This window comes from Sinocyclocheilus anshuiensis, unplaced genomic scaffold (genome assembly GCF_001515605.1).
Source record: "Sinocyclocheilus anshuiensis isolate Anshui unplaced genomic scaffold, SAMN03320099.WGS_v1.1 scaffold916, whole genome shotgun sequence".
Taxonomy (NCBI): domain Eukaryota; kingdom Metazoa; phylum Chordata; class Actinopteri; order Cypriniformes; family Cyprinidae; genus Sinocyclocheilus; species Sinocyclocheilus anshuiensis.
Genome location: NW_015548264.1, coordinates 2,192,498 through 2,219,256, shown reverse-complemented (window position 1 = coordinate 2,219,256; position 26,759 = coordinate 2,192,498). Strand labels below are relative to the sequence as shown.

At 36.9% G+C, this 26,759-nt stretch overlaps 3 protein-coding genes across 3 annotated transcripts; all 3 read left to right on the top strand.

The window, feature by feature from the left end:
• The first annotated feature begins 45 nt into the window (after positions 1-45).
• On the top strand, positions 46-14,477 carry gdi2 (GDP dissociation inhibitor 2). The gene is made up of 11 exons (XM_016443188.1): positions 46-174; positions 4,562-4,669; positions 4,746-4,845; positions 5,046-5,180; positions 10,962-11,160; positions 11,281-11,412; positions 11,537-11,636; positions 11,722-11,893; positions 12,809-12,953; positions 13,052-13,106; positions 13,181-14,477. Exons 1-11 carry the CDS (start codon positions 130-132, stop codon positions 13,334-13,336), a joined length of 1,347 nt encoding a protein of 448 aa, XP_016298674.1. The 5' UTR covers positions 46-129; the 3' UTR covers positions 13,337-14,477.
• Positions 14,478-14,816: 339 nt separating this feature from the next.
• On the top strand, positions 14,817-17,087 carry asb13a.1 (ankyrin repeat and SOCS box containing 13a, tandem duplicate 1). Its single transcript, XM_016443083.1, has 6 exons — positions 14,817-15,002; positions 15,151-15,338; positions 16,133-16,289; positions 16,358-16,492; positions 16,575-16,766; positions 16,851-17,087. The coding sequence occupies exons 1-6, from the start codon at positions 14,960-14,962 to the stop codon at positions 16,991-16,993; spliced, it is 858 nt and encodes a 285-aa protein (XP_016298569.1). The 5' UTR covers positions 14,817-14,959; the 3' UTR covers positions 16,994-17,087.
• A 539-nt stretch (positions 17,088-17,626) lies between these two features.
• asb13a.2 (ankyrin repeat and SOCS box containing 13a, tandem duplicate 2) lies at positions 17,627-23,347 on the top strand. The gene is made up of 6 exons (XM_016443081.1): positions 17,627-17,755; positions 18,590-18,777; positions 18,849-19,005; positions 20,069-20,203; positions 20,343-20,534; positions 21,833-23,347. The coding sequence occupies exons 1-6, from the start codon at positions 17,713-17,715 to the stop codon at positions 21,958-21,960; spliced, it is 843 nt and encodes a 280-aa protein (XP_016298567.1). The 5' UTR covers positions 17,627-17,712; the 3' UTR covers positions 21,961-23,347.
• The last annotated feature ends 3,412 nt before the right edge of the window (positions 23,348-26,759 follow it).

The following is a 26,759-nucleotide window of genomic DNA, read 5'->3' as shown; positions in this document are numbered from 1 at the left end:
CCTGCCCACTTCAGCCACACACCCACTGGTGGTGACGTGACAGCGCACTTATTTCATTTCCAGCTTTGCAAGATCTCCATTTTCTTCGGTCCGACACGCGTAGGAAAAGGGGATTAAAGACGAGGAAAAATGAATGAAGAATACGACGTTATCGTGTTGGGAACCGGGCTGACGGTATCCGAATATTATTTAATCCAAATACATTCGCGTACATGATCTAAAAATCTTAAGAAAAACCACAGTCAGAGGCTGTTCCGATCTTGCCTAGGCGGTGCTGTTATTGTACCGCTCACATTGGGAGGCTAATTACTAACATGCTAAGTTTAGCATCATGCTAATCAGCAGCCAGTCGAACTCTATCGGATATGCGAATTAGTAACACTACTAGCGTTACCCTCGGGCTAATCGGCATTCATTCTAACTGTACGGTTGTGCTAACTGGTTGTCTCTATGCTAACTTTAGCATCTGTTATAGTTATCCATTGGCGCTGAGAGCCGCGGCTTCACAGGCCTCGGTTACAAATTTGACGGTGTTTTGTGTCTACACAAAACTAATTAATATTGCATTTCCTTGTTGTTTAATATCAGGTTAATAACGCACCAAGAATCCTTTTGTGTTTTATTATTTTAGTGTGATATTTTTGATAGCTCGCTTGTAATCAGGCTTTCATATTTTGACAGTGCCAACTACACAGCTTGCGTTCTGTGTCTAGGTAATAAATGTTCTCTAATTGTTAATGAAATCTTTTTTTTCAATTATTATTAAAAATCATAAAATTGTTAGCATGCATATTTTATCTGCTTTTTAAAACGTAGTCCAGAGGCTTCCTCAATGTTAAGGTGTTTTTTTTTACAAGAGGTTGTCTTAATAATTATATTAAGGGTGGAGGATTGTTTCATATATTTTTATTTAAAATTAAATGACACAATGAACCAATTTTGAGATTACTTATTGCGTCAGCATAGGTCAGTAAACAACCACACCCTCAAGTGAAACAGAAAACCTTCATTACATATTCCATTGCAATGCTTTATATGCCTGTTCATTCAGTCAGGAAGTTGTTTTATGCTTATAATACAGATAAAATGTCATAACCCCCATCCTCCAGGCTTTTACCTGCAAAATTACACTATTCATAGTATACATTATTGTAAATAGTTACCTTTGAATTATGCATCGGGAAAACCCCATGATGAAAATTATTCCTGACTGCTACTGTACTTTGCATTTTAGTCAAAGTAATTTGTTTTGTGGGACAGGCCCTGAAAACCTTGCTTCCTTGCCATCTGAACAGGATCAAGTACACAATTTTGTTTATTTTTAGTTTTAAAATAAGAAAACATGCACCCACAGCTTCATAAACCTGCATGAGTAGTCTCATAAACCCTGCCAGACTCAAGTGTGCATTAAAACCAATGTTGCATTTTATTGATGGTGGATATCGATTATTCATATTTCATTGCTTTTACTAAAGGCTTGGGTTAGTGTAAAAGTGTTAAAGAAACCTATACAAGGTGGTTCCTCTAAAACAGGAAGTATGGGACGCAAACAGAGAACGTTTTTGTGCAGAGGTGAATTAGGCTATCAGTAGAGAACCAGAAAGGCGTTGGTCTGCTTTGTAGAGGAACCGAGACTGACGTCTTCTGTTTAGTTCTGCAAATTAGACAAGAATGGCAAGCTCAGGGAGGCATGAAAGTGAAAAATGAGCAACAGTGTTCCTGTCTCGGCTGTTTTATGAGGAATTCCTCATAGTTCCCGAGACCACGGTCTCCCTGAGCATAGTAAGGCTCTGGTATTACATGGCTTATTGCATAATCCCTTTAGCCTGAGCGGGACAGTGTAGTGACTGGAAGTTAGGAGCGTTGATGATGCTTAAACTCCTCTGAGTTTTAAAAGAACAAGGGTCTTGTCACGAGGGTCTTGCCCATTGTAAAACATGTAATGATAGGAATTCTTATACTGGCTTGTTATTCTTTTATTGTAAAACACTTGTTACTTTGTCAGTCTCTTTACATTTTCTCTTTTTATTGGCAGCTATGCCGTCTTGTATTGTGTAGACGTCTTTCTCCACATAATGTGATGAATCCTCTACAGTGGATTGATGGGAAAAGGCGACAAACAAAAGAAACATCAAATAGTGGATGATTGAGCTTTCACTTGCAGAAGAGAGGGAGAAGTGTTTTTCTGGAGAGTGATGATTTCTGTCGCTGATAGTCATCTGAAGCCAGAATGCTGGATCCCAGCAGGTGTTTAACGCCATGAAAGAGGGAGACAAATGTCAGGAGCATTTCTTAGGGCCTTTCATGTGACTGCAGCCTGATTCTTTATTAAGGAGAAGCAGGTGGTGATCAGCCGTGTGGATCTGCTGTACACTTTACAACGAATGTTAACGTTTAACCCTTATTGCTGCTAAAAAAGATCTTTGGATTTAGTACGTAGTCATTTTGTTTCTAGATTTTTCCTTGAGTTATAAATTGCAGTTGAGTCATGGACATTTGAGGTGAGGACATTGATTATGTGGGCATGACAAATTGGCTTTTGATGTGTAAAACAGCATTTTTGTTTTCCTCCAAGACCAAAAATTTTGGTAACCACCACCTTGGCATGAGCTGATCTGGTGACGTCTGAATTAAGTTGTTTCTATAGTCATGAGGGGTTCGTTTGGGCGTACTTTTTCCACAAAACAGTTTGTGAATTAATAATTGCACAAACATTTTCTGCTTGTAGTAATACAGTGCCACATATTCAGCAGCATTGATCAGCTGAGAAGTAGGTCTTATGTTGGTATCCCATCCTGACCTGTTCTAGCTTAACAGTGCAATGCAAAGCAGGCGTTGTCTTGTTTAGATATTTTCTTACATATTTGAAATGCTAAGGACTTGGCTCATCTCCACTCGCATGGGTTTTGTTACTCTCGTACCTCATCTTAAAATTTGCAGTGAAATGATTTGTGAGCCCGTAATAAAGAAAACAATGTCGTTGCTTGCCAGAAAATGAGTTACTGTTGTTAATCGCTTTGAGAGTACATGCCATTGTGAACTGTCATTCGATGGCGTCTATTGCGTGTAAAGTCCACTCCTTCACATGATCTGTAGGTTCGCTGTTTCTAATCATTTATTATGGCCTGTGAGAGGACAGTGTTTCAGCATTTCTTTAAAGGCACAATATTTTTTTAAATTAAAATATCCAAAAACCACTAGAACAGTGTTATATATTTTGCTGACTTATGTACTTTATCCTAAATGTTTCGAAGAATGTTTAAATCCAGAGAAATAAGCAATTTTAACTAGTGACACGGACCGTGTCCATAGTGTCATTGTGTCGCCTGCCAATGACGTCATAACCCCTCGATTTCCGGTTTTGTAGAAAACATGGAAATACCAAAGACGCTTTAATATGTTGTGCGTTTTAATAGACCGGTGACGACCGCACAGAGTAACATTATAACAGAACTTTCAAATGTATCTAGTATGATAAAACAGCGCTGCTTTTTTTCCCCACGCCTCGTGCCTCGTTTAGCTTCGACAGCTTTCAGCCTCACCCTGCTTCATTCTACTACGTTAATAAATTAGCTCATCCATGAACATGATTTCTGCCCAAGTCCCTTCGGATTGCATCGGCTGTGGGGATGAACACGACAACTCCCATGATTCCACACTCAGTCACGGCGTCATCAAACTACACCATTGTCTATTTGTTTATTTTGATTACGCGCCCTCTAGCAGCGAAAATTACATATTGTGCCTTTAAACGTCCATGCTCATAATTTTTTTGTAGCATTTTTTTAAACAAAGCGGTCTGTCAAAAGCGTTGTAAAACTGTTATGATAGTGTTGTTAACAAAAACAAAAAAAATTTTGTTAATTGACTTAAAGCTAAAATAAATGATAAATATCAGAGAATAATAAGTACTAAAATTGCTAAAACAGAAATAAAACTAAAGAAGCTAAACATAAAAATACATTACAAAAGCATATAACAAAATTACTAAATCTTAAACCAACAAAATGAAGCATGAAATGAAAATATAAAAATAAAAGCTAATACTATAAATATAATGCTATATAATAACACTAGTTATGGCCCTTGAATGGGTTCAATGTTCATTTCATGTCTGCACTTCTGTATAGATCATACAGGTGTAACTAGGTTAAGTTGTTTTTGCTACAATGATAGACAGTTTATGATGAGTAAAGCTGTCTGTTTTAGTTGTGACATTCTTGTAAAGCATACTGGACATTCCTCTGCTGAACCCCTTTGACCTACTCCACAGTGCCATTGAAAAGAAGTCAAAAATGTGCTAGGGCTTGTTTTAAAGGCATGTCTACAGGATGTCAATATGCTTGGATTGGTTCTTTAAAACAAACAATGCATACTTTGTTAAAGTCAAGGACAGCAATGTATAATTTTATTTACTACAGAGATGCAACCTGCTTCAAAACCACTAAATAACTGGCATTCAGTATATTACACAAACCATGACTGCATTTCGAATGGCCTGGGGTCATCATGGTCACGTCTGATATGTTGTATTGAATCTGCATTCATGTGTTTCCTCTAGGAATGCATCCTGTCTGGGATCATGTCAGTGAAGGGGAAGAAGGTTCTGCACATGGACAGGAACTCGTACTATGGAGGGGATAGTGCCTCCATCACCCCTCTGGAGGATGTAAGTCACTGTTTGACACAACAGCATTACTCTAAATCTCCACAGACACTAACATTGTCTCTTGGTTTGCTCACAGTTGTACAAGCGTTTCAGCCTTCCTGGCAGCCCTCCTGAGTCCATGGGAAAGGGCCGCGACTGGAACGTGGACCTCATTCCCAAGTTTCTAATGGCCAACGGTAGGAAGCAGCAACATCAAACTTTACATTTCAGTCGCCACTTAGAATCTGTAATCTCAGCCAAATACGCAGCACGTTCTGGATCGCTCTGCGCCAGGCGCTGCTGGATCCCTCAGTCACACTTATCCTGTTGCTTAGCAATTTTCCATCCTGCCTCAAGAATACAATGGATGATGATTGTGTCCTTTTCGCATTCATAGGTCAGCTGGTCCGTATGCTGCTGATCACACAGGTGACGCGTTACCTGGACTTCAAAGTGATTGAGGGCAGCTTCGTCTACAAAAAGGGCAGCATCTACAAAGTGCCCTCCACTGAGACTGAAGCTCTGGCATCCAGTAAGTGACATTTTTACGATTCGGATAATCTAAAGATAGGAACAAACACATGGTGTTGCAAATGCAGCAGATTTTTCTTCTTGGGTTTCTTTTTTCCCGTTGCCCTGGCAAAAGGATCAGATTGAAACTGGCGATTTCAATCCAGCTTTTGCCATTTTTGTACGCATTGTTCATCAGATGGTCAGTGAACAGGCTGTGGGCGGCCCATGGTCCTGCCATCTGAGGCAGAGTCTATAGCCAAGTAGGCTGGAGTGTTTTATTGTCTGAACTAGGGTTGGGCCTATAGACGATACCATCGTCCATCGCCGATGGCTGACAGACATCACGATGTTAAGCTGACATCGTGATTCCTCAACCCAAGCACCACCCCATACCCCCCCCCTCACCCCCTCTCTCTCCCGCAATCCGCCGCATCTCAGTTCCGTGTTCGGAAAAGAAATTAAGTGTACTACGGAAACCCTAAAGGGAACAAATAGCCTACGAGATGGGAGGATAAAAAAAATATTTCAATACTTTTTCTCGCAATTATATCGTTGGGTAAGTATAGGCGACTGTATATAAATTGCGGGTATCAGGGAGCTGCTATTGAAACTGAGTCTGAACCAGGGTTATCGATGATAAACTATTGAATAAATTTTAATTGAAATAAAGCTGATATTAAATGAAATATAAATATTAGATAAAAATGTTTTAAGTTGCAGCACTATTAACAGGGTTCGTACGGTCATGAAAAACCTGGAAAAGTCATGGAATTTTAAAAAAGCAAAAAACAGGAAAAGTTTTGGAAAAATAAGTAAGCCCAGAAAGTTTTGGAAAAGTCATGGTTAATAGATGGATAATAATCTGTATAATAGAATTATGTTTAATCAGGTCCTGAATTTTGGTGTGGGATTGTACATAGGCTACATCGCATATAGTTTTACTCATTCCCGCAGCCTTCGACTTTAAAATGATGGATATTCACACATTTATTCAATAGCCTGTAGCATGTATGTTTGATGAGTAAATAAATCCACACAGAATATCAGATCAAATTAGTCATTTGAAAACAGCGTGAGTGATTCAGCTGTACCGTGTCTTCTCTCGTTGACTTTCTCTTAAAACGGCTTCACATCGGCGCATCTCGTCTGCACTACAAGAGCCGCTGCACGCTGTGTGCAATACAAGACTTTCGCTCACGTTTCGGTACAGTTGACAGAATTGTCACTTGCATAATCGGGTCATTGTTGCATCGTTACAAAAATGTATTATTTATTTGCACGTCTTTTTAAGTAATTCGGTACTCGCGTGCTCCAGAGGCAGTGTGCAGTCACATCCAAAGCGTGCTCGTGCATATATAAAGCTGCCTTGAGAGTACCAAATTGAGATTGGTACCAAAGCTCGTGGGCCTCATTTACGAAACGAACGTATGACAGAAAATTGGGCGTACGGTCGTTTCAACGCAAAACTTGGAATTTATCAATACGGACGTGAGCGGTGGCAACGATCAAATCTCACGTCTGGCCTCAGCTCGTGTACGCAAGTTTTTGAGTTACCTGAACTTGCGCGCAGCATAATAAATATGGTGGAGAAGTGTAGAATTACAGCATTTTGTTCATTTTTATTTTCCTGACCGTCAAACGAACGTCCAGGAGCGGTGCGTCTGCAGCAGTGCAGAGATAGTTTTTGCACCGAGTCTATTTTTGCTGCGCCTCACGCGCTGAATTAAAGTAACAGCGCATTGTTTGTAATGTTGTAATTATACCATAAATGCATATAATTAAAGTCTACTGTGTTTCACAGTCAACACATAGGATATGGCTTTTTGGCTAGGTTTAAAGGAAAAGAGCACTTTTAGATAAACAAGGCAATAATTTTAAAGTTCTTAATTAAAGTTCTTTATGAACCGCAGGATTGCTTGTAATAAAGATTTAAATGCAAAAGAAAAGGCAGTAGAGCTGACTGTTTCTGTCAATGGTAAGTTTTAATTTAGAATGTTTGTGATGACGTAAGAAAAGTAGTTTAAATGTTTTGCTTTAGCAACTTAATATATAAATCTAGAAGTAAATGCAAAAGTAAAAACCCTGAAAAAGCATTTTAAGTAACAATGTTTGGATTTAAAATCAAAATAATGGATAAATGTTGTGTTTGTGGTAAACAGCCACAGATCAGGAGCAGACTCCTGTGTGAAAGCACAGACCGTGCTGCTTCTGTACCACACATGGACTACATACGCACTGCAAACGGAGTATGTGTGAACCTCACATACAGCTCACAAAATCAGGCTTGCACTGTATAAGCTATTGTGCAACAATAACACGATTGTACAAACAAAAATACAGTGCATGATCAAATATTTAGGTGAGATAAATATAGATTTTTGAAAAATTTCTAAAAAATGCCCCCTCCATCCCTCAAATGAAAAAAAAAATCCTCTCACAAGAGTCGCCTAAGAGAGGAATTCATTTTCAAAAATGAAATTCAGGCCCTGAATAAATGTCTAAAAATCTTGATTGGATCATCACTATAAATAATTCTACATGATAAAAAGAAGGCTTTAAAAAGATCGGTATCGGTGATCGGACCGGCAGATACTGCTTTCTGTGATCGGCGATCGGTGATCGGCCTCAAAAATCCTGATCGGAGCACCCCTACTGATATTAGAACATGAGTGAAGTATAAAGCCATGTTTAGGCTACATGATAAATAATAGTTATGCAAACAAATGTTACAAATATAGCAAAAATAGAAACATTTTGATTCTTGTGGTATGAGACGGGCTCGTGAGCCCAATGCCGTTTCAGTTTTGCTTGACATTTGTATGCTGTTTATAATGAATGCCACTATAGCCTAATTTGTGTTTTTATTTTATAGTTTAATATGTAATTTTATAACTATTTATTTTTCATTCTTGTTCTGTTCTGAATACCATTAATTTAAAATATATGTTGTAGAGTGAGGGGAACTAAATAGGCTATATTTACCAGTATTTTAATATACATATAAATGACATAAATTAATGTAGCCTAATTGTTTGCAATTACAAGGTTAACGGGTGTTTTTGGAGTAAGATAAATCCTCTTTTTGGCCGGGTTTCGTTTCTCCATGTCGTAAACTCTAGGGGCGAGGCTTCTAAACCAGGATGTTTTTAGGGGTGTGATTTTCAAATGACGATTGTTTTTTGCTGCCACATTTATCAACGTGCGATCATTCATACGATGAGGTTAGCGGCATACGAATGTTTCATGAATCACACATGAACTCTGTCATAAGTTGATTTGTGCGCACGGATCTGCGCTCGTTTCTACGTTAGATTGATAAATTAAGGCCCCGTGTCTTTTTTTTCTCTTTCTCTCTTCCCCAATTACACAGCTGCTGTTGTAGCCATTAAAGGGTTGGTTCACCCAAAAATGAAAATTAGCTTGTGTTTTATTTACCCTCGAAGCATCCTAGGTGTATATGACTTTCTTCTTTCAGACGAATCCAGTCAGAGTTATATTAAAAATTGTCCTGGCTATTCCAAGCTCTATCATTGCAGTCAGCGGGTGTTGCAGTTGAACAGTCCACAAGTCGTCGAATAAAGCTCACGTATTCATAATAAAACGTGCCGCAGACGGCTCCGGGGCTCCGGGGGATGAATAAAGGACCCCTGTTGCGAATTCATGTGTTTTTGTAAGAAAAATATCCATATTTTAAACGTAATAAACACTTTTCTCTTGCTTCCGCTGACTGTCATACACTGAAGCAGTTCCGGCGGATGACGCAGCACGTATGCGCAGGTCGCGCGCCTCTGAGGTATGCTAGTCTCGTGAGTTTGTTTATAGGAGCAAAGGAACCAAAGTTTCCTTACTTTATCAAAGGAAAGCCAGTCTCCTCTTGGTTTATATCAAAATCCTCCGACATTTTTCTTGAGAGAAAAGTGTTTATTACGTTTAAAATATGGATATTTTTCTTACAAAAACACATGAATTCGCAACAGGGGTCCTTTATTCATCCCCCGGAGCCGTCTGCACGAAGGTAAGTAAAACACAAGCTAATTTTCATTTTTGGGTGAACTAACCCTTTAAAATAGTTAAGTTTCGTTTTTAATGGCAACGTGGTTATATTTATTTTCGTTTCTTTAAGTTAATTTAGAAATGTTTGGAACATTTTTTTGTTTTTTAAAGTAACGACCAAGTGGCCAGCGGCAGACAGTGAGTTAATCATAGCCTATGTTTGATCAATTTAATGTTTATTCAACGAAGTCAAACGCCACAAATAAATCAATGCATGGGAAACACTGGTAATGTATATCGAAATATCGGAAATGTGTTTAAAAATCATATCACCGTTATTGAAAAGAATTATATCGCGATATATATTGATATTGAATTATTGTCCAGCCCTAGTGGAGAGTGGAAGCTAAAGCGCGCTCTGCAGAAATTGGAGTTGCCAGCGCGATCACTTGCATTTTTTTCTTATAACAGTGGAAACAGCTGTCATTTTTGCTCATAAAGGTAAGAGTAATACATCATTCGGGACTGTTAAGGGTCTACTTTTATTTGTGTGCACTCACAATATCAGCATACGTAGTGATTTTTTAGAAAACAAACTGCGCTTTCTGCCGTCTCGGTCTTGAGCAGAAGCTCTTCACAAAAATGAACCGAAACCGAATATTCTATTTCCCCTGGCCCTGACACATTCATCATGGTAATTACTTGCTGGGGTTTGCAGCAAGCTTTATTGCGTGCGCTTTAACGCGAAACTCTTCCAGCACTCGCTGCTGCTGCTAGACACTAAACACCGTCAAGCCTCTCTTGACAGTCGCGGTAGCACGGTCTCGTGTTGTTTCCACCAGCGCGGCAAATCCTTTTCATCACCATAAAAATTGATGGATATCTAAAATATAAAAATGAGGAAGCCTAAAACAAGCCCAATGGGCGGCCCGCTTCTGAGCTATGATGTGAAAATTGTCCCAAAGCTGAATTGTCGGGGCCTGTCGGGTTTGGGGCTGAAATGCAGGGCTCTAAATAGCGCAGCATGTTGCGTTCAAGCGGCAAAAATACACACAAAATGACGTCAAAATGACCAACCTGGTGATTATCCTCATAAGCACTGTTGGTTTTTTCTTAAGTGAATGTAAACCGTTGCGAAAGAGAAAAGTTTTCAAAATGTTTAACTGAGTTAAATAAATGATAACATACAGTGATGTGATATGTTCTCTGTGTGGAGTAACGTCTGGCGCAGTTGCAGCTTGTACTTATTACTAAAACAAGAAAGCAAACAATAGCACTAATAGTCATTCATTTTAGTTGTGATAATTTGAACTGATTTTTATTCTTGTAAAATAATGGAACATTAGGTTATGAATATTGTCTCAAAAGTCATGGAAATTTTTTGGTAAAAATGTGTACGAACCCTGTATTAAGACCTGGAAATAAAAATGAAAACTAAATAAATTAAAGTTAAATAGAAAATTAAAAAAATATAAAAGACAATTTAAATTATTAATAAAAAACTATAATGATATATAAATAAAAATCACCCTGGTCTGAAAGGAAGAGTGGGCCTGTTATGAGTAGAGAGGAATTACAGTGAAATGATGATTATGGACGTCTCGCCCTACTTCCCTTTTGATTAATTTTGCAACATAATGAAATAATTGTGTGTAAAACAGTTCAGTAGTTCGTCTTTTTTTTGCAGACTAAGTAAGAGATGCTGGTATGTTTTGTTCCTGAAATACATCCCACCAAACAAAGTGCATGCTGTCATAGCTGATGGGGTAAAAATATCATCTTTTAACATTTAACAATTATCCTTTAGGCCTCATGGGACTTTTCGAGAAAAGACGATTCAGGAAGTTCCTTGTGTTTGTTGCCAACTTTGATGAAAATGACCCAAAGACCTTGGAGGGAGTGGACCCAAAAAAGACCACCATGCGAGATGTGTACAAAAAGTTCGACCTCGGGCAGGATGTTGTCGACTTCACCGGTCACGCTCTCGCACTCTACCGCACAGATGAGTGAGTCGAAACCTAGTCTACTTTTTGGAGGAAGTTCAACTAAAACACTGATGTCGCAGGCTTGTTTGCTCCATGAAGTTAAACCTGTTTGTGTGGTGTTTGTGTTGTCTATCTGTCCAGCTACCTGGATCAGCCCTGCATGGAGACGATAAACAGGATTAAGTTGTACAGCGAGTCTTTGGCGAGGTATGGAAAGAGTCCATATCTGTACCCTCTCTATGGCCTAGGAGAGCTGCCCCAAGGCTTCGCCAGGTGAGTTTCCCCAACCATTCCTCTGCCACTAACATTCACATCATTTTTAAACCTGTCTGTGTGTAGTGTGCTTAGATTGCAGTACGCTGTAAATACACTAGCAGTTTATTTTTGTCACTCACAGATTAAGTGCCATTTATGGAGGAACCTACATGCTGAACAAGCCCATTGAGGAGATTATTATAGAGAACGGCAAAGTGGTGGGCGTCAAATCTGAGGGAGAGGTGAGTTTCTGTTGCAAGCTGTGTGAAATCTGATTTGACCTTAAAATGTGCTGTGACTTTAATGCTGTGTATTCTTCACGGTCAGATCGCTCGCTGCAAGCAGCTGATTTGCGACCCCAGCTATATCATGGACCGAGTCAACAAGGTGGGTCAGGTGATCCGGGTCATCTGCATCATGAGCCACCCCATCAAGAACACCAGCGATGCCAACTCCTGCCAGATCATCATCCCTCAAAACCAGGTCAACAGGAAGCACGGTTAGTTTGACAGGAAGCCACAGCGCTTGCATGTTCAGTGGGCTCTTACCTTATTTTAATCTCATATTATTTTATATTTGGTGTATTTTAGGGTTGGCAGTAACAAATTGAAATGACAGGATTTTTGATACCAAATTTATTTCCATAATAAATGCTCTTGAACTTTTTTTTTTTTTTTTTTTAGAAGTTACATTTATAAATAATTTAAATATGAATAGAAAGTAATGGCATGTAGCTTTCCAATATTTTAATAAAAAATTCAAATTTGTCCAAGTAATTATTTATTTTTTACATTCATAAAAGGCCTAATACACTTATCTGAGATATTGTCATGTATCAGTTTTTTTGCCACCTGTTTACATTTGATATAATTGACATAATAATATTATAATAATTATATATACACTGCCATTCAAAAGTTTGAGGTCATTTAGACTTTAGGAAATTAATACTTTTATTTAGCAAGGAAACATTAAATTGGTTTAAAAGTAACAGTAAAGACATTTACAAAAGATGTTACAAATGATTTCTGTTGTGTTCTTTTTAAGAAAAGAATCCTAAAAAAATGATAATTTCCACAAAAATATTAATATTTCATCACTGATAATAAGAAATGTTTTTTGATCACCAAATTTACATTTTATAATGATTTTTGAAGAATCATGTGACACTGGAGTAATGGCTGCTTAAAATTCAGCTTTGTCATCGCAGGATTAAATTACATTGTAAAATACATTCAAATAGAAATGCTGTTTTAAATGGTAATAATATTTCACAATATTCCTGTTTTTACTGTAGTTTTGATTAAATGTAGCCTTGGTGAGCATTGAATTTTTCAAAAGCATTCAAAATATTACCGACACCAAACTTTTAAAAGGTACATTATTGTACATTAAAACCATCTCTTCCTTTTAGATATCTATGTGTGCATGATCTCTTATGCACACAATGTGGCAGCCCAGGGTAAATACATAGCCATAGTCAGCACCACTGTGGAGACCAGCGACCCTGAGAAAGAGATCAAACCAGCCCTGGACCTTTTGGAACCGGTTGAGCAGAAGTACGTTTGTGTGCACTCGCTGATATCTACAACTTACTTTGACATGCATGCAATCGGATAAATAAGATAATTTTGTGCTATATGTGACCTTCCTGCAGACTTGTGAGCATCAGTGATCAGTATGCGCCAACCGATGTGGGATCTGACAGCCAGGTAAGTGTTTACATTGTGCTCACTTGATATACAAGAGTGACTACAGTACTAAGTTTGTTTTTATCTGCACCCAGATCTTTGTCTCTCGCTCCTATGATGCCACGACCCACTTCGAGACGACCTGCGATGATATCAAAGACATCTACAAGCGAATGACGGGCACAGAGTTTGATTTTGCCGAAATGGAACGCAAGAAGAATGACATCTTCGGAGACTGTGCTGACCAGTAAACTAGCTCCAGCTGCTCTTGAATATCAGATATTCAGACGATCATAATCTTAACATTTAAAAAAAAGCAAAGAGAAAAAAAAAGGCAACCAAACTGGGCGAGCTGGCTATCCAAGCATATGTTTTGCCCTTAATGGAATTTCATGTAAACCGTTATACAAATTTAGCATTTTTGGGGGGGGCGGAGAAGGGGAGAAGGTTCTGCCAGTCTGCTTTTTATAATCAGGAAACAAGATCCATTTTGCACTGATTGTTTATCAACGCCCTGTAATCGGTTTCCGTCATGTGATCTTTAGCTCAACCTGCTTAGACATGGGATGTGAAAAGTCCAGAGATGCCAAATAAGATGTATTCAAGTGATATGAAGAAATGCATATTTTTAAAATGTACTGGTGTTCGCTGTCAAGGGGACGGGGATCGGGTTTTGCAAAATTGCGAAATGATCTGTTTTGAGTTTGGCCAGGTTTAACAGCACACGTTTTTATTTTGAAAAGAAACTATCTACTTCTAAGATGACTTCCAGGGATTATTCATTATTCTTTTTGCCTACAAATTACAACTGGTGCTTAAACTAGTATCCTGAATATTTAGTTTGCAATATTTATCCAATTTCCTTGCGTTTACAGATCGAAGGGAAGTATCAAGCACACACAGTGTAGATAATCTTTTATGTAATCCGTGTCCAACCACACAGTATTCGTTTTGCAATATGCTCATGTGATTTGACATAACTGACCCCCTATTAGCTGTAAATTGTGCTACTTGTCGGAAGGGCCAGGGTTTCTTTCAGCTTTGCCTTGCATCTCTTTTCTGATGGGTTATGCGTGATTCTAAGGCTACTACATGGAGGTTATCACACGTCAGTGGGAAAAGCTGCTTAACTGTAAGTCTGGAATCTGCTTGTCTAGTGTGTGTTAGGCAGCTCTTCTTCTCCTTCACCTCAGAGCAGAGAGAGGAGCAGGCAGTGTCTCCTCAACGGCTCTGATGTGTTAGCAAGGACCAAAATGTCTATGGCAGTATTGACATGACCAGGGCCCTGTGCAAAATGTCACCAATGTTTTAAAAAAGAAAACAACAAACGCTGAACGAATGGGGCTCAAATGATTTCTGTACTGCGAAGTAAAAATGTTAACTTGTGGAAAATTGACTTTGTGTTTTTATTTATTTTATTTATTAACTACCTAGTTTCACTAACAATTATTTTTAAATGTTAAATCTGAATGATATTCCATATTTTATAAACAAGAATATTTATGATTTTTATTTTTTTTATTCTTGTTATTGTGTGGCCTGCATGTTTACATCACAAAAACAAAGCAGTTAAATGTAATTTTGTAAAGTGGTATTAAATATATATCACAAGTGCTTCGTTAATATAAAAGTTATATTTTGACATTCAAAAAGTTTATTAATAAACAATTAATGCCAGTTTATGGTAGTGAGCGCTGAGGAGGAACTACATCTCCCAGAATCCTTTGCGTATTTGCCGTATTCAACCCGTAGTGTCGCAAGTCATAAACTGCACAGGCGGCTTCTCTAAATATAAAACAAGTTTACTTTATCAGCACGTTGGTCGCATGCTATATGAGTAATATTTGTTAAATGTCAAGTAGATTTAATAAATTATGGAACTCACCGCTGCCAGATCAACGTTTTATGGTGACATCGGTGAGTATTTGTCTAATATCAATGCATTTTATGCTTAACGGACTCCTGTCTTTGCAATTGCTTAACATTGCTGTGTAATAGACGGTGGAAATATATTTCCCATTAGATCTATTCCCACTTAATACGAAATAAATGACTGCATTTGTAGGTCACTGGGCTGACCGCACGCCGGTACATGAGGCTGCGTCTCTAGGCCGAGCTCTGCCGTTAAAACAGCTGATAGAAGCAGGAGCATCAGTTAATATCGTGTCTGTGGATAACTTCACCCCTCTGCATGATGCCTGCATCCAAGCCCATCCAAAGTGTGTTCAAATCCTGCTGGAGGCTGGAGCTCAGGTGGGTTACGGCACAAGGTATATTTTAATAAGGGTATATTTTAATTGAATGATGTTCTTATTCGCGTATGCTTAGCTTTTATCCAAAGTGACTTACAGTGTTGGGGAGTAACTAGTTGCATGTAACGGCGGTACGTAATTAAATGACAAAATAAATGTAACTAATTACAGTTACTGAGAAAAAAATGTGTAATTAAATTACAGTTATTTATGAAAATAATAACGATTACAATCTGAATACTTGTATTAATATTTACTATATTTTTTTATGATTTTAAATCTGTATTTAACTACAGAACGATCTCAAAGTAAAAAGTGGTGCTAAATTCTGATTTTGTGGTGGATGTACTTTAAAATTAAATGATTATAGTCTTAATTCTAGAGATGAAGGATTTTGAAAGTTAGTTTGATTGCTTCTATTGTCCTCATTTGTAAGTCGCTTTGGAAAGCGTCTACTAAATGTAAATGTAAATTAAAAAAAATAATCAAATGTATTCAACGTTACTTTAATAAAGTAATTGAAATACTTAGACTACTTATTACATTTTAAATAGGGTAACTTGCAATCTGTAATCTAGCCTATTACATTTCCAAAGTAAACTTCCCAACAATGGTGACTTACAATAAAGGAGCATAAGCAAATCATCATAGAGCCAACAATATTAGAGAAGATGGGAGGAATAACAAGGCACTGAAAAATTAAATTAATAAATAACAGACATCCCACCCTGCAAAACTCATTCATGACTAGTCTAAGGTATAAACTATATTCGCCATTGAAAACTGTGTGTGCAGGTGGATGTGCGCACCATCCATGGCAGTACTCCTCTCTGTCACGCCTGTGCGGCTGGCAGCATAGAAAGTGTCAAGCTGCTGGTGGATCATGGAGCGTCCGTCAACCCTTCCCTGACCGCCCTCACGGCTTCACCCCTCCATGAGGCCTGCATACGAGGTGAGATAGCCAGGAGAGGGAATGCTTTGTGTTTAGATTGTTTGTGTTTTCTCATGATCTCTGTGCAGGTAGCCCAGACTGTGTGAAGCTTATGATAGACAAGGGAGCGCTGCTGGAGGCCTTTGACATTTACTTCGGGACGCCATTACATGCTGCTTGTGCTAAAGCTCACTTAGACTGTGCCCTGCTGCTGCTCAATGCAGGTGAGGCACTTTTTTATAGGTGTAGTTTATATATTTTATTTTGCACTGCTATGTATTATTCTGCATTATTATTTTTTCATAGGTGCAAAGGTGAATGCCACCAAGTTCCATGAGACGGCACTGCATCATGCGGCGAGGGCCGAGAGAGTGGACCTGGTGGAGCTGCTGGTGGAGTTTGGTGGAAATGGCAACATAAGTGATAACTTGGGTCACAAACCTAGAGACTATACAAAACCTGAATCTTCTACCAATCTCTGTCTGCTGCACTATGAGAGTATGTCACAGTCTGCATATGTGCTATACAGTATATTACGAGACCTCTCAGAGTGATTTCATCTGCTGTTCTGTTTTTCTGCAGGTAACCCTCTGTCTCTGCAGCAGCTGTGCCGTATCGTCCTGAGGACTGTGTTGGGTACTAGAGCTCTGGAGCTGATCCCTAAACTGGACATTTCACAGCGCATCATTGATTACCTCATTTATAAATTATACATGTATAAATAAGTTCCCTAGAGTCTCATTTTCAGGTTTAGAAACCTTTAATGGATTGCAGTTTATATAGTCTTACGTTTGTAAGTCAATTAATTTAATGTTTGACAACCAGAAAGTGTCCAAATACTTTTTGTCTTAAAGGTATTGTTTTATAATTTAAACTTATCAAACTTTTTTTGCTTGAAAATAGTTTGATACTTTATTAAAATAAATGCCATTGGTTTTCAATCAGGAAGTCCTGAAAGCACTTTAGGGGGTCTGTTGAGAAGATATATAAAGCATATAGCACTTAACTTGTTGTGACATGTTTAACTATTTAACTCATTAAAAAAGTCAGTCTATTAAGCGTTATGTATTGTTAATATTCTTAATTAAAGCTACTGTAATGTGTTATCTGGTATGCCATGTCCCTGGGTCTGTAAAGGTTGAAAGCTCTTGATTTAATGCACTCGCATTCCTACATTTGTCCAAATGTATCCAATCCTTATTTTTTGTATTTTTTTATATGCGTGCATATATATATATATATATATATATATATATATATATAATATTATTGACCCCAGTACATTCGCAGTAAACTACAACTCCCAGCATTCACGGCAACACGTCATAACTAGAACCTAAACAGAACAGACCACGTGATGCATACACCGCATTTCTAAACACAGCAGACTTTAGTTAGCGACAGTGTTTGGTTTAAATTTCTCTACCATTTTACTAAAGCAGAGATGGAAGTGAAAATGGCACGACCTTATTTTTTCGGTGACATCGGTAAGTCCACGCGTATTTGCCGCTATCTCCGTACTGCAGCGGCGTACCGCCCTATTTTGATTATCATATTTCACACCATAGTGCTCTTCTTAATGCCGTGCAACTGTAGTCAACAACCAATGTTGAATATAGCCTTATAAATATGTCATATAGCCAACCATGATAATATATAAACTATACAAATAATAAACACCCACCCAGCACCAGACGTCATTTGGACGTCGTTTTTTGTTAGTTAATAATCACTCATGAAGAATGAGTACACTTTAATTTGTACAGAAATATGCAATATTTGACTCCTATTCAGTGATGCTTTTATCTTTTTTCCCCTTTTGTTTGTGTGTCAATCACAGCTAAATAAAACCAAAGGCCATTCAGCCACAGGACACTGCATCTTTTGCTGTGTGAGTTCATTTTTTTGAATGTCAAACACATTCTCAGCATTTATATTTGGTTTGGTTTTTACAACCGTTTTAGAGTCACCGATCCTAAAGTGACAGTGACATGTGGCCAGACGTCTTTTCACCTTTCACTTTTCAACCAAATTTTAACGTTTAGACGTCTGGCATTTACGTCTTTTCAACGAGTTTTTGCTGGGTGGGCATTAACGCATCAATAACTCATGTACATTATTTGATTCTATTACATGATTTATGAGACAACTTTATGTCTTTTTTTTTAACTCGAAGGCTTATATGACCAATATATTATGCCTAATAATTCATTTTTATCGCATATGCTAAAATTATTACCATAACACATCATCCATTAATAAAACAGTGGAAACGATCTGTTGTGGCTGACTCTTGTGGTTATGGTTTTACTGTGTATTAGGTTTCTGGGCAGAGAGGACAGAGGTTCATAAGGCTGCGTATCAGGGTCAGGTGTCAGAGCTGCAGAGTTTGATCCAGAGTGGAGCTTCAGTGAATATTGTGGCTGTGGACTCCATCACTCCCCTCCACGAGGCAGCTGCGCGCGGACAGACGCAGTGTGTGAGACTGCTGCTGGACGCAGGGGCTCAGGTGCCAGTCACACACATACTGTTCTTAAAAAGGCCCTGACTTTGGCTTTGAAATGGGTTTTTGTGTTGCAGGTTGATGCAAGGAACGTGGACGGCAGCACTCCACTGTGTGAAGCGTGCTCTATCGGGAACTTTGAGTGTGCGAGGCTTCTTTTGGAGTATGGAGCAAAAGTCAACCCCATGCTTACCTCTCGCACCACCTCTCCTCTACATGAGGCCTGCATGGGAGGTGTGCTGGTTTGGTGTACACTCACTGTAGAAGTGTATTTTATTTTATTGTTTTAGTTCAATTTAATTGTATTTGTTGATTTAAAATGTATAGTTATCTAATTATTAGAACAAGTGTATAATAGAATGTGTTGACTTTTTGTTTTTCTTTAGTATTAAAGAATCTGTAAGGTATTTTTTTTAATTACCGTAATTCATCGAGTATGAATTATTTTGATGACGAGTTTATGGCTGTTTTTATTTTATTTTATTTTGAAATAACTTTATTTAAAAATATACTAATATACAATGTTAAAAAATAAGTTAGAGAAGGAATTTAAGAGTAAGATTTTTTTTGGACGATTTCTTTATTTTTACATTTTATTTTATTTAAAAATTATTTTAAAATATAATCAGTATTAGTATTATCAAAAATGATTTTATATTAGGTTTTGTTGATTTTTGTTCTGTAGTTTTACAGAATAAGGTAATTTTATAAATTCATAGAGTATGAATTCCTTTTATGATTATTTTATGTTTACAATTTATTTAAAAAATAAAATTCACTATATATCAATTTTTTTAAATAATTTTACATTGTGTTTTATTGACATTTTATAATTTCTGTAGTATTGCAGAAGCTGGTTTACTTGTAGGTAAAAGGTAATTTTGTCATTAGAGTAAAAATTGTTTTTATGATTTTTTTATATTCACATTTTATTGTATTGTTTTTATTTTAAGAACAATAATTATTTTCATTATTATGAAAATTATATTTGGTTTTGTTGTCTTTTGTTTATATAGTATTACAGAATCTGTAAGGTATTTTTTTTATAAATGCTTAGAGTATGCATTCTTTTGATGATTATTTTATTTTATTGTTTTAAAATATAATTGTCAAATTTTCAACAACAACAAAAAAAAATGTAAATTGTCTTTTATTGACCATTTATAATTTCTGTAGTATTACAGAATCTGTATGAATTTGATACATTTATAGAGTTAGAATTATTTTGATAAACTGAACTTTTTGAGTGAAATACTTGTCTGTCCATCATATAATATGAGAATATTCTGTTATGCAGGTAATGCAGATTGTGTGAGGTTAGTGATTGCTAAAGGAGCCAGTCTGGAAGCCTATGACCTGTACTACGGTACTCCTCTACATGTGGCATGTGCCAACCGACACCTGGAGTGTGTTAAAGTGCTACTGAATGCAGGTAAAACCGGATTCCATGAACCATGAGATTGTAAAGTACTCTGTCAGCCATGCAAACGCTGAAGAATGTGCCTCTAAAGAAGGTAGTTTAGATCTGAAATCACCAAAGTAAAGCTTTAATCATGAATCATTGTGTGCAGGTGTGCGTGTAAATGCCACTAGGCTACACGAGACGCCCTTACATCATGCTGCCAAGTCCAACAATGTGGATATGATTGAGCTGCTGGTGGAGTTCGGGGCCAACATTTACGCCCGAGACAAATATGACAGGAAGCCAGTCGACTACACAAGGCCAGATACGCCCTCAGCGCACTATCTTCAGCTTTATAGGAGTGAGTTCAAAACAAAACCGCCTTGTAAGGAACTTAAATTACACAACTTAATTTGTATTTTGAAATGGTTTTCATTCGTTATAGGATATGTTATATTGTTTAAATTCATTACTTTATAGGATAGACCGACTGAATGTACAGGATTTTATCAGTGGTGTTGTAGAAATAAAATATCCTACATTTAATATTCTGCACTGTTTTGGTCTCTTGTCAAAAAAAAAATTAATAAACAAATAAAGTTAATATAATTTTTGATGGAAAAAAAAAAGATTTGGTTATAAAATATTTAACATTTTGAAAAGTATCAATTTTGATGTAAAATAATTGTTTTTAAAATATTTTGCACCTTTTTGGTCTCTTGTCAAATAAACAATTAATAAAAAATAAAGTTAATATAATTTTTAATTAAAAAAAAAAAATATATATATAGTCTTGATGTTTTGATTTTTATTTAATGAAAATTTAATTTTTAATATTTTTATAATATGTTTTAAGTAATTTAAAAGCAAAAAATGTGTTTTTATTAAAAGTAATCATCAAAAAAAAAAAATCACACAAAAAAAAGACATTATAGAAAGTGTCCAGCAGATGGTGCCCTGGACTTAATGTAAAAGCTGTTGTTTTGTTTATGCGGTATATTGTTTTGAATGAGGACGAATCAGTTAAAAGTTCAGTTGTTCTCCATGCTCTCACCAAGATTTAAATGTTCTAAAAAAAAAAAAGATATATCATGTTAATGTTAAGTGTTCTGGTTGTAGTGATATGCGGCCGCTGTGGTTGTATCTGCAGGAGTGATTCACAGCCAGGTCTGCTGCCTAGGTGCTGCTCAGGATGTTTTGGGTGTGATGTTATAAACAATTACATGAAGTTTATGATGATGAGATTAAAAGTTAGATTCTGGCGTAGGTCTGGAATCCATCATTAGTCTCATTCCAAAGGTGCATTCGCGACCCATTCGAGTCCAAACACAACACGGCAGTGCCCCTCTTCAGAATGTAAACCAGATTCATGCGAAACCGTGGCCTAGGAGCATATAAATATTTTCCAGATACTGACGCGCTTGTGATCTGAAGCGCTCATATTTTACATTATCAAGCGAGAAGGTTTTATCTCCTGGAATGTTCACTTGTATTTGTTTTTATTTGGTTTCTATGGAAGGCAAAGTCAAAATGTATCAATTGTAGGGTGGCCATACAAAATTGTTGCCACAATTGTCATCACTGCACTATTGATAGATAGTGTTGCATTGAAATGTTATTGAAGTGTTTAATACTGCATTATATTGTGTGTTTTTGCAGGTAACCCTCTTTCTCTGCTGCAGCTGAGCCGTATCGCCCTGAGGACGCTGTTGGGCACCCGAGCTGTGGATGTGGTGGCCAAATTGGATATTCCCAACCGTATTATCAGTTACCTCTTATACCAATGAACTCTTTCTTTAGAAGTTTTTACCTCAGATGCACAGACACTTGAAGCACTGAAATCTCTCCAAAAATAAATATTAGTTATATTGGCACTTTAGAGCATTAAAGGTGAACTATGTAATTTTTTTAATGTTAAAAATATATCCAAATTATTATTCTTGCAATTTTGTATTGGCACAGAAATTGCACACTTCACCTTTAAAAGATGTTTGCTTGTAAATGAAAATTCTGTCATTATTAACTCAGTTTCATGACTTTATCCCAGTGGGGTTCAAAATAACCTTTAATCCCCACTGTATGGACAAAAAGTGCTGAGATATTTTTCAAAATACCTTCATAGGGAGTAAATGACAGAATTTTCCATTTTGGGCAGATTGTCCTTTTAAGTAACAGAAGCACAACAGATTACATAAATAGGAAGCAGTTCTTAATAGCACTTCTCAGCAGAACAGTCTGGCTTTTGCTGTAAAATATGTTGTCGTAATGTGTCTGAGGTGAATTTAGGACTGATGGAAACCATTATATGTACGCTAAATATTGCCGCAAAGAAAGAGCAGGAGATAGAGACACAAAAAAGAGGAAACGCTTAATCTGGCAGCTGTCTACATTCAGGAACTCCTCTGACCGCTAAATGAAGTCCAGGGAAACTTCAGCAGATTAGTCGCTCAGACGACAGACACTATGCACAACACACAGCATTGCTGGAAATGAGCATGATATGCTCTCATTAGAGATTCATTATAGGAGATCACAGCGGCTTGAACAAGGTGTTATTGCACAGGCCAGAGGGAAACACTGGCATTCGTATTCTGACATCAAGCACTTTGAGTTATACCACCGTTTTGCCACATTCATTGTCCGTGTTCCGCTGCAGTGACGCCACGGTGACACTGACAGAAACCAGTTTACAGCAGTGTTTTATTGTAGTACTGTTGTATTAGTACACCGGTTGTAATATTTTACAATTCAGGTGAAGGATTTAATATAGTCTGTATGTTTGTTTCCTCATCATTTTTTTCTGAGTTGAGGAAAAGATATTAAGACTACATGAATTTAACTGCTGTAATGTAACTTATTTGAGTTCATCAGAGTATTCTGCAGGAAAATACATCAGGCTGGACTTGATTTGATGCATTACGATTTGACTGGATCATGAAATGTTGGGCTTTCGTTTTTTATGTCTTTTATTAATATAATTTATCCTCAATTTGGACACCTCGGCAAAAATAAAAGTATTTTCAGATATAAACAAAGTAATATTTTCATGAAAGATAATGATAGCAATCGTAAACTTACATCGCATGCGCTTATGAATTGCATATGCAGATAAATTACAGCATGCACACTACTGTTTGGGGTCAGTAATGTTTTGTTTTTGAAAGAAATTATTACTTTTATTCAGTAAGGATGCATTAAATTGATAACAATTGTATATATTTATAACAATTATAATTATACAAAAAAAATTATATATATTTATATATATATGTGTGTGTGTGTGTATATATATATATATATATTAGTGCTGTCAAACGATTAATCGCGATTAATCACATCCAAAATAAAAGTTTTTGTTTACTCATTATATGTGTGTGTACTGTGTATATTTATGTATATATAAAGACACACACATACACTATATATAACAAAAATATGAAGCAGCACAACTGTTTTCAACATTGATAATAATCAGAAATGTTTCTTGAGCAGCAACTCATCAAATTAGAATGTTTTTTGAAGGATCATGTGACACTGAAGACTGGAGTAATAAAATTCATCATTGCCATCAGTGGAATAAATAATATTTTAAAATATATTAAAAAACTGTTATTTTAAATTATAAAAGAAAAAAAATTACTCAATCATAAACTTCACAATATTACTCATTTTACTATATTTTCAAATAAATGCAGCACTTTGTTCAAAAATATAAAAAATGTTACCAACCCCAAACTTTTGAACAGTAGTGCATGTAAAGAAAAAGGCAAGGTTTTAACCCTATACAGCTTCAATTTATCATTAGAAAACGGTTTTATTTTAAGCCAGAGTTCAAATGATTTGTTCCAGTGATTCGTTTCATTCATTTCTAAGCTGCCTGTTCAAGTGTTCCTTCCCTTAATTAATTGAAAGGGTGTCAGGATTAGTTTTGTGAATTTGGCCCGCAGTTTTCCAAGTTCTCTTTATCCATCTGATCCCTCCACATCCTGTGTTCCTCCTCCGGCCTCCTCTTCTAAAGTACAGAATGTTCTATAAATAGCAGCCAGACCAGAAATAGAACGAAGTCCAAGTGCTTGTGTTCTCACTGAGCTGGAGAAATTAGTTCCTCTTCCTGTGCACGTATCCCGAGCCCATGAGCGCTGGATCTGACCTGAAGCTGAGCAGCAGGGAGGGAGGAATGATGTTATTAGGGCGCTAACCCTCTTCTGATATCAAGCTTATAGAGACACGACAGCTGCTATTGAAAGAATGCTGCTCTTTTTCTTCACACTCATCTTAAAACAGCCTTTAAAGGATTGTTGTCTTAATTGTTTAAAGCAGATTGTGGAATTCATGGATGCTCTGTGCTAGATAACATGCAAGTGTCGGCTGGATTTTTGGCTTTTTGGTTGGTTATTCCAAGGCATGAATGCTTTTCACACAAGCTTAAAGTATTTGGTGCTATAAGGTTTACTGTTATACTGTTCATAAATATCTTGCTTGATGCTCTTTATGTTTATTTAAGGTAATTAAGTTATTGTGAAGTAAATATTTACTGGAAGATTCTGTCTGTTTTATTTGTCTGTTGTCCTCCATCAGGATATTCAATGGTAAGCCATAAAACAATTAGCATTCTTCCTCAATGAGAAAACAACTGAATTGACATGGATATTGTTTGAATCCTATTTTAATATGATTTTCTCTGTGATTTTGGTCATTTACGGTGTATACCAGTGATTCACATATATTGATTTTCCTTTTTTATTGTATTTTATTTTTCATAAGCATCCCCACTCATTTCAATGATAGTTGCAAAGCTGTTTTATAAATTGTTATCCTAGTGATTCACAATTTAAAATGACCAATATTATTATTATTATACTATTTTATTCACAAGCATTTTCATTTATTCCAATTGCATGGCTGGTTTTATGGATTGTGTATCAGCAGTTCAGATTTTAAAATGAACAATATATTGACATCTAATCTAAAGCTACTAATTAACCTGTATTTTTGTCCGCCCACAGGCCTATTCCTCAGTGCCATTTCTCTTCATTGCCACAAGGGGGCTCTGCAGATTTTATGTTTGAGCCATTAGTCTTTTCTTTGTTTGTAGACAGTCTTGCTTCTTTGTGACCCAAAGAAGGCCTCTTTGCGATTGAAGTCACCTGATCACATTCTGATCGCATTCTTGTCCTACTGACCTATGATTGAGCATCACATAGTAGAAAAGGAGACTTAAATTTTACCAAAGCTTCTGGCCCAAAACAGTAGACTTTCACCCAACGGGGTTTACATCTCATCCGCTCCTCATAATCATTCTTTCTTCTGCTTGTTGCTGTTGTGCTACTGCATGTTGACACTCAACCTTGTCATGCAAGAAAAATAGCAAACCTGATTACACAACCGAACGGTTATTGTGCTGGAACAAAGGTCTGCCTTCAGAGAAGGGCTTTAGAAGACTGTAAAAGATGTGCTTGCAGAAAAAGATTGTGACCCAAGGTTGGAGGAAAAGCAGAGGAAGCAGTTTCTGGTTCTGAGATGGTCCGCTTCTTGTCTTTAGAGGCTCCCAAGCACAAATCACCTCAGATCCACTCAGGAATTCCGACTCAATGAGAAACAGATGTTGTGTGTATGAAGCGCAGCCATGAAAGCCAAGCTCAGCTCAAAAACTGCACGCTCCACACACATACACTAAAGACTCAGTTAAGACCAAGTTCTAGTTTTGATAAACCATATTGTACCCAACCTAGTTTTGTTACTTATTATTCTGTCACTGTATTTTATTATGAGGAACCTTTCATAAAACTAGTTGCAGATTCAAACTTTGTGCTTTGTTTTGGAGGTTACTGCATCTTTTGTGCCACAGATGGGAGTAAATTACATGGCAAGCTAATTTGTAGTATGACAAAAGTCTACAGGACAGAAAAGGTTGCCTGAATCTGTTCATCTTGGTTGCTTGTCATTTAGCAAAAAGTGACTTAAAAGTCAGTAATTGCAGACACAGCCCCCTGGAGCAATGCTGGGTGAAGTGCATCTAAAATCAAACTTTAACCACTGGTCTATTCATCTGTTTTTATGTACTGTCTCTGTGGAACAGTCTAGAGCTGAAACAACAGACAAGACTCAATCAAAACGTTTTTGTATATGTCTAGTCAGAAAAAATGGGCGTCTGTCCAGCTGAGAGCAGAAGCAGTGTAGGATAGACTACACACACATACACTTCATCTGACTTTGTTTCCCCTTCTCCCCTAAATGATCATACCATCTGTGTGATTTTTTTTTTCTAAAGGGACTCCCTCTATTGGATATTGAAGCAACACACCACATACTGACCTCAGCAACTTTCCATTTTAGCTCCTCTCCGTCAATATGTACACTCCAGTTTTTCCAAAAGTAATTTCTGTTCTCTGAATATATATATCTATCTTTAAGTATTTGAAATATTTTTAGAAATCATTTTACATTTATTTATTTACTTATTTACATTTTATTTCAGTGGCAGTTCTATGGCTTTTATGGATTGTATGTCAGTGATTAACATTTTAATCTAGATTTTATATTTTATTTTATTTTGGCTGGTTTTATGGATTGTCAGTGATTCACT

Coding starts and splice junctions, on each gene's coding strand:
- asb13a.2 (XM_016443081.1), top strand. CDS start 17,713: ATGGAAGTGAAAATGGCACGACCTTATTTTTTCGGTGACATCG. Junction 18,778..18,848: donor TGCTGGACGCAGGGGCTCAG/GTGCCAGTCACA, acceptor TTTGTGTTGCAG/GTTGATGCAAGGAACGTGGA. Junction 19,006..20,068: donor ACATGAGGCCTGCATGGGAG/GTGTGCTGGTTT, acceptor TCTGTTATGCAG/GTAATGCAGATTGTGTGAGG.
- asb13a.1 (XM_016443083.1), top strand. CDS start 14,960: ATGGAACTCACCGCTGCCAGATCAACGTTTTATGGTGACATCG. Junction 15,003..15,150: donor AACGTTTTATGGTGACATCG/GTGAGTATTTGT, acceptor CTGCATTTGTAG/GTCACTGGGCTGACCGCACG. Junction 15,339..16,132: donor TGCTGGAGGCTGGAGCTCAG/GTGGGTTACGGC, acceptor CTGTGTGTGCAG/GTGGATGTGCGCACCATCCA.
- gdi2 (XM_016443188.1), top strand. CDS start 130: ATGAATGAAGAATACGACGTTATCGTGTTGGGAACCGGGCTGACG. Junction 11,161..11,280: donor GCACTCTACCGCACAGATGA/GTGAGTCGAAAC, acceptor CTATCTGTCCAG/CTACCTGGATCAGCCCTGCA. Junction 11,413..11,536: donor CTGCCCCAAGGCTTCGCCAG/GTGAGTTTCCCC, acceptor TGTCACTCACAG/ATTAAGTGCCATTTATGGAG.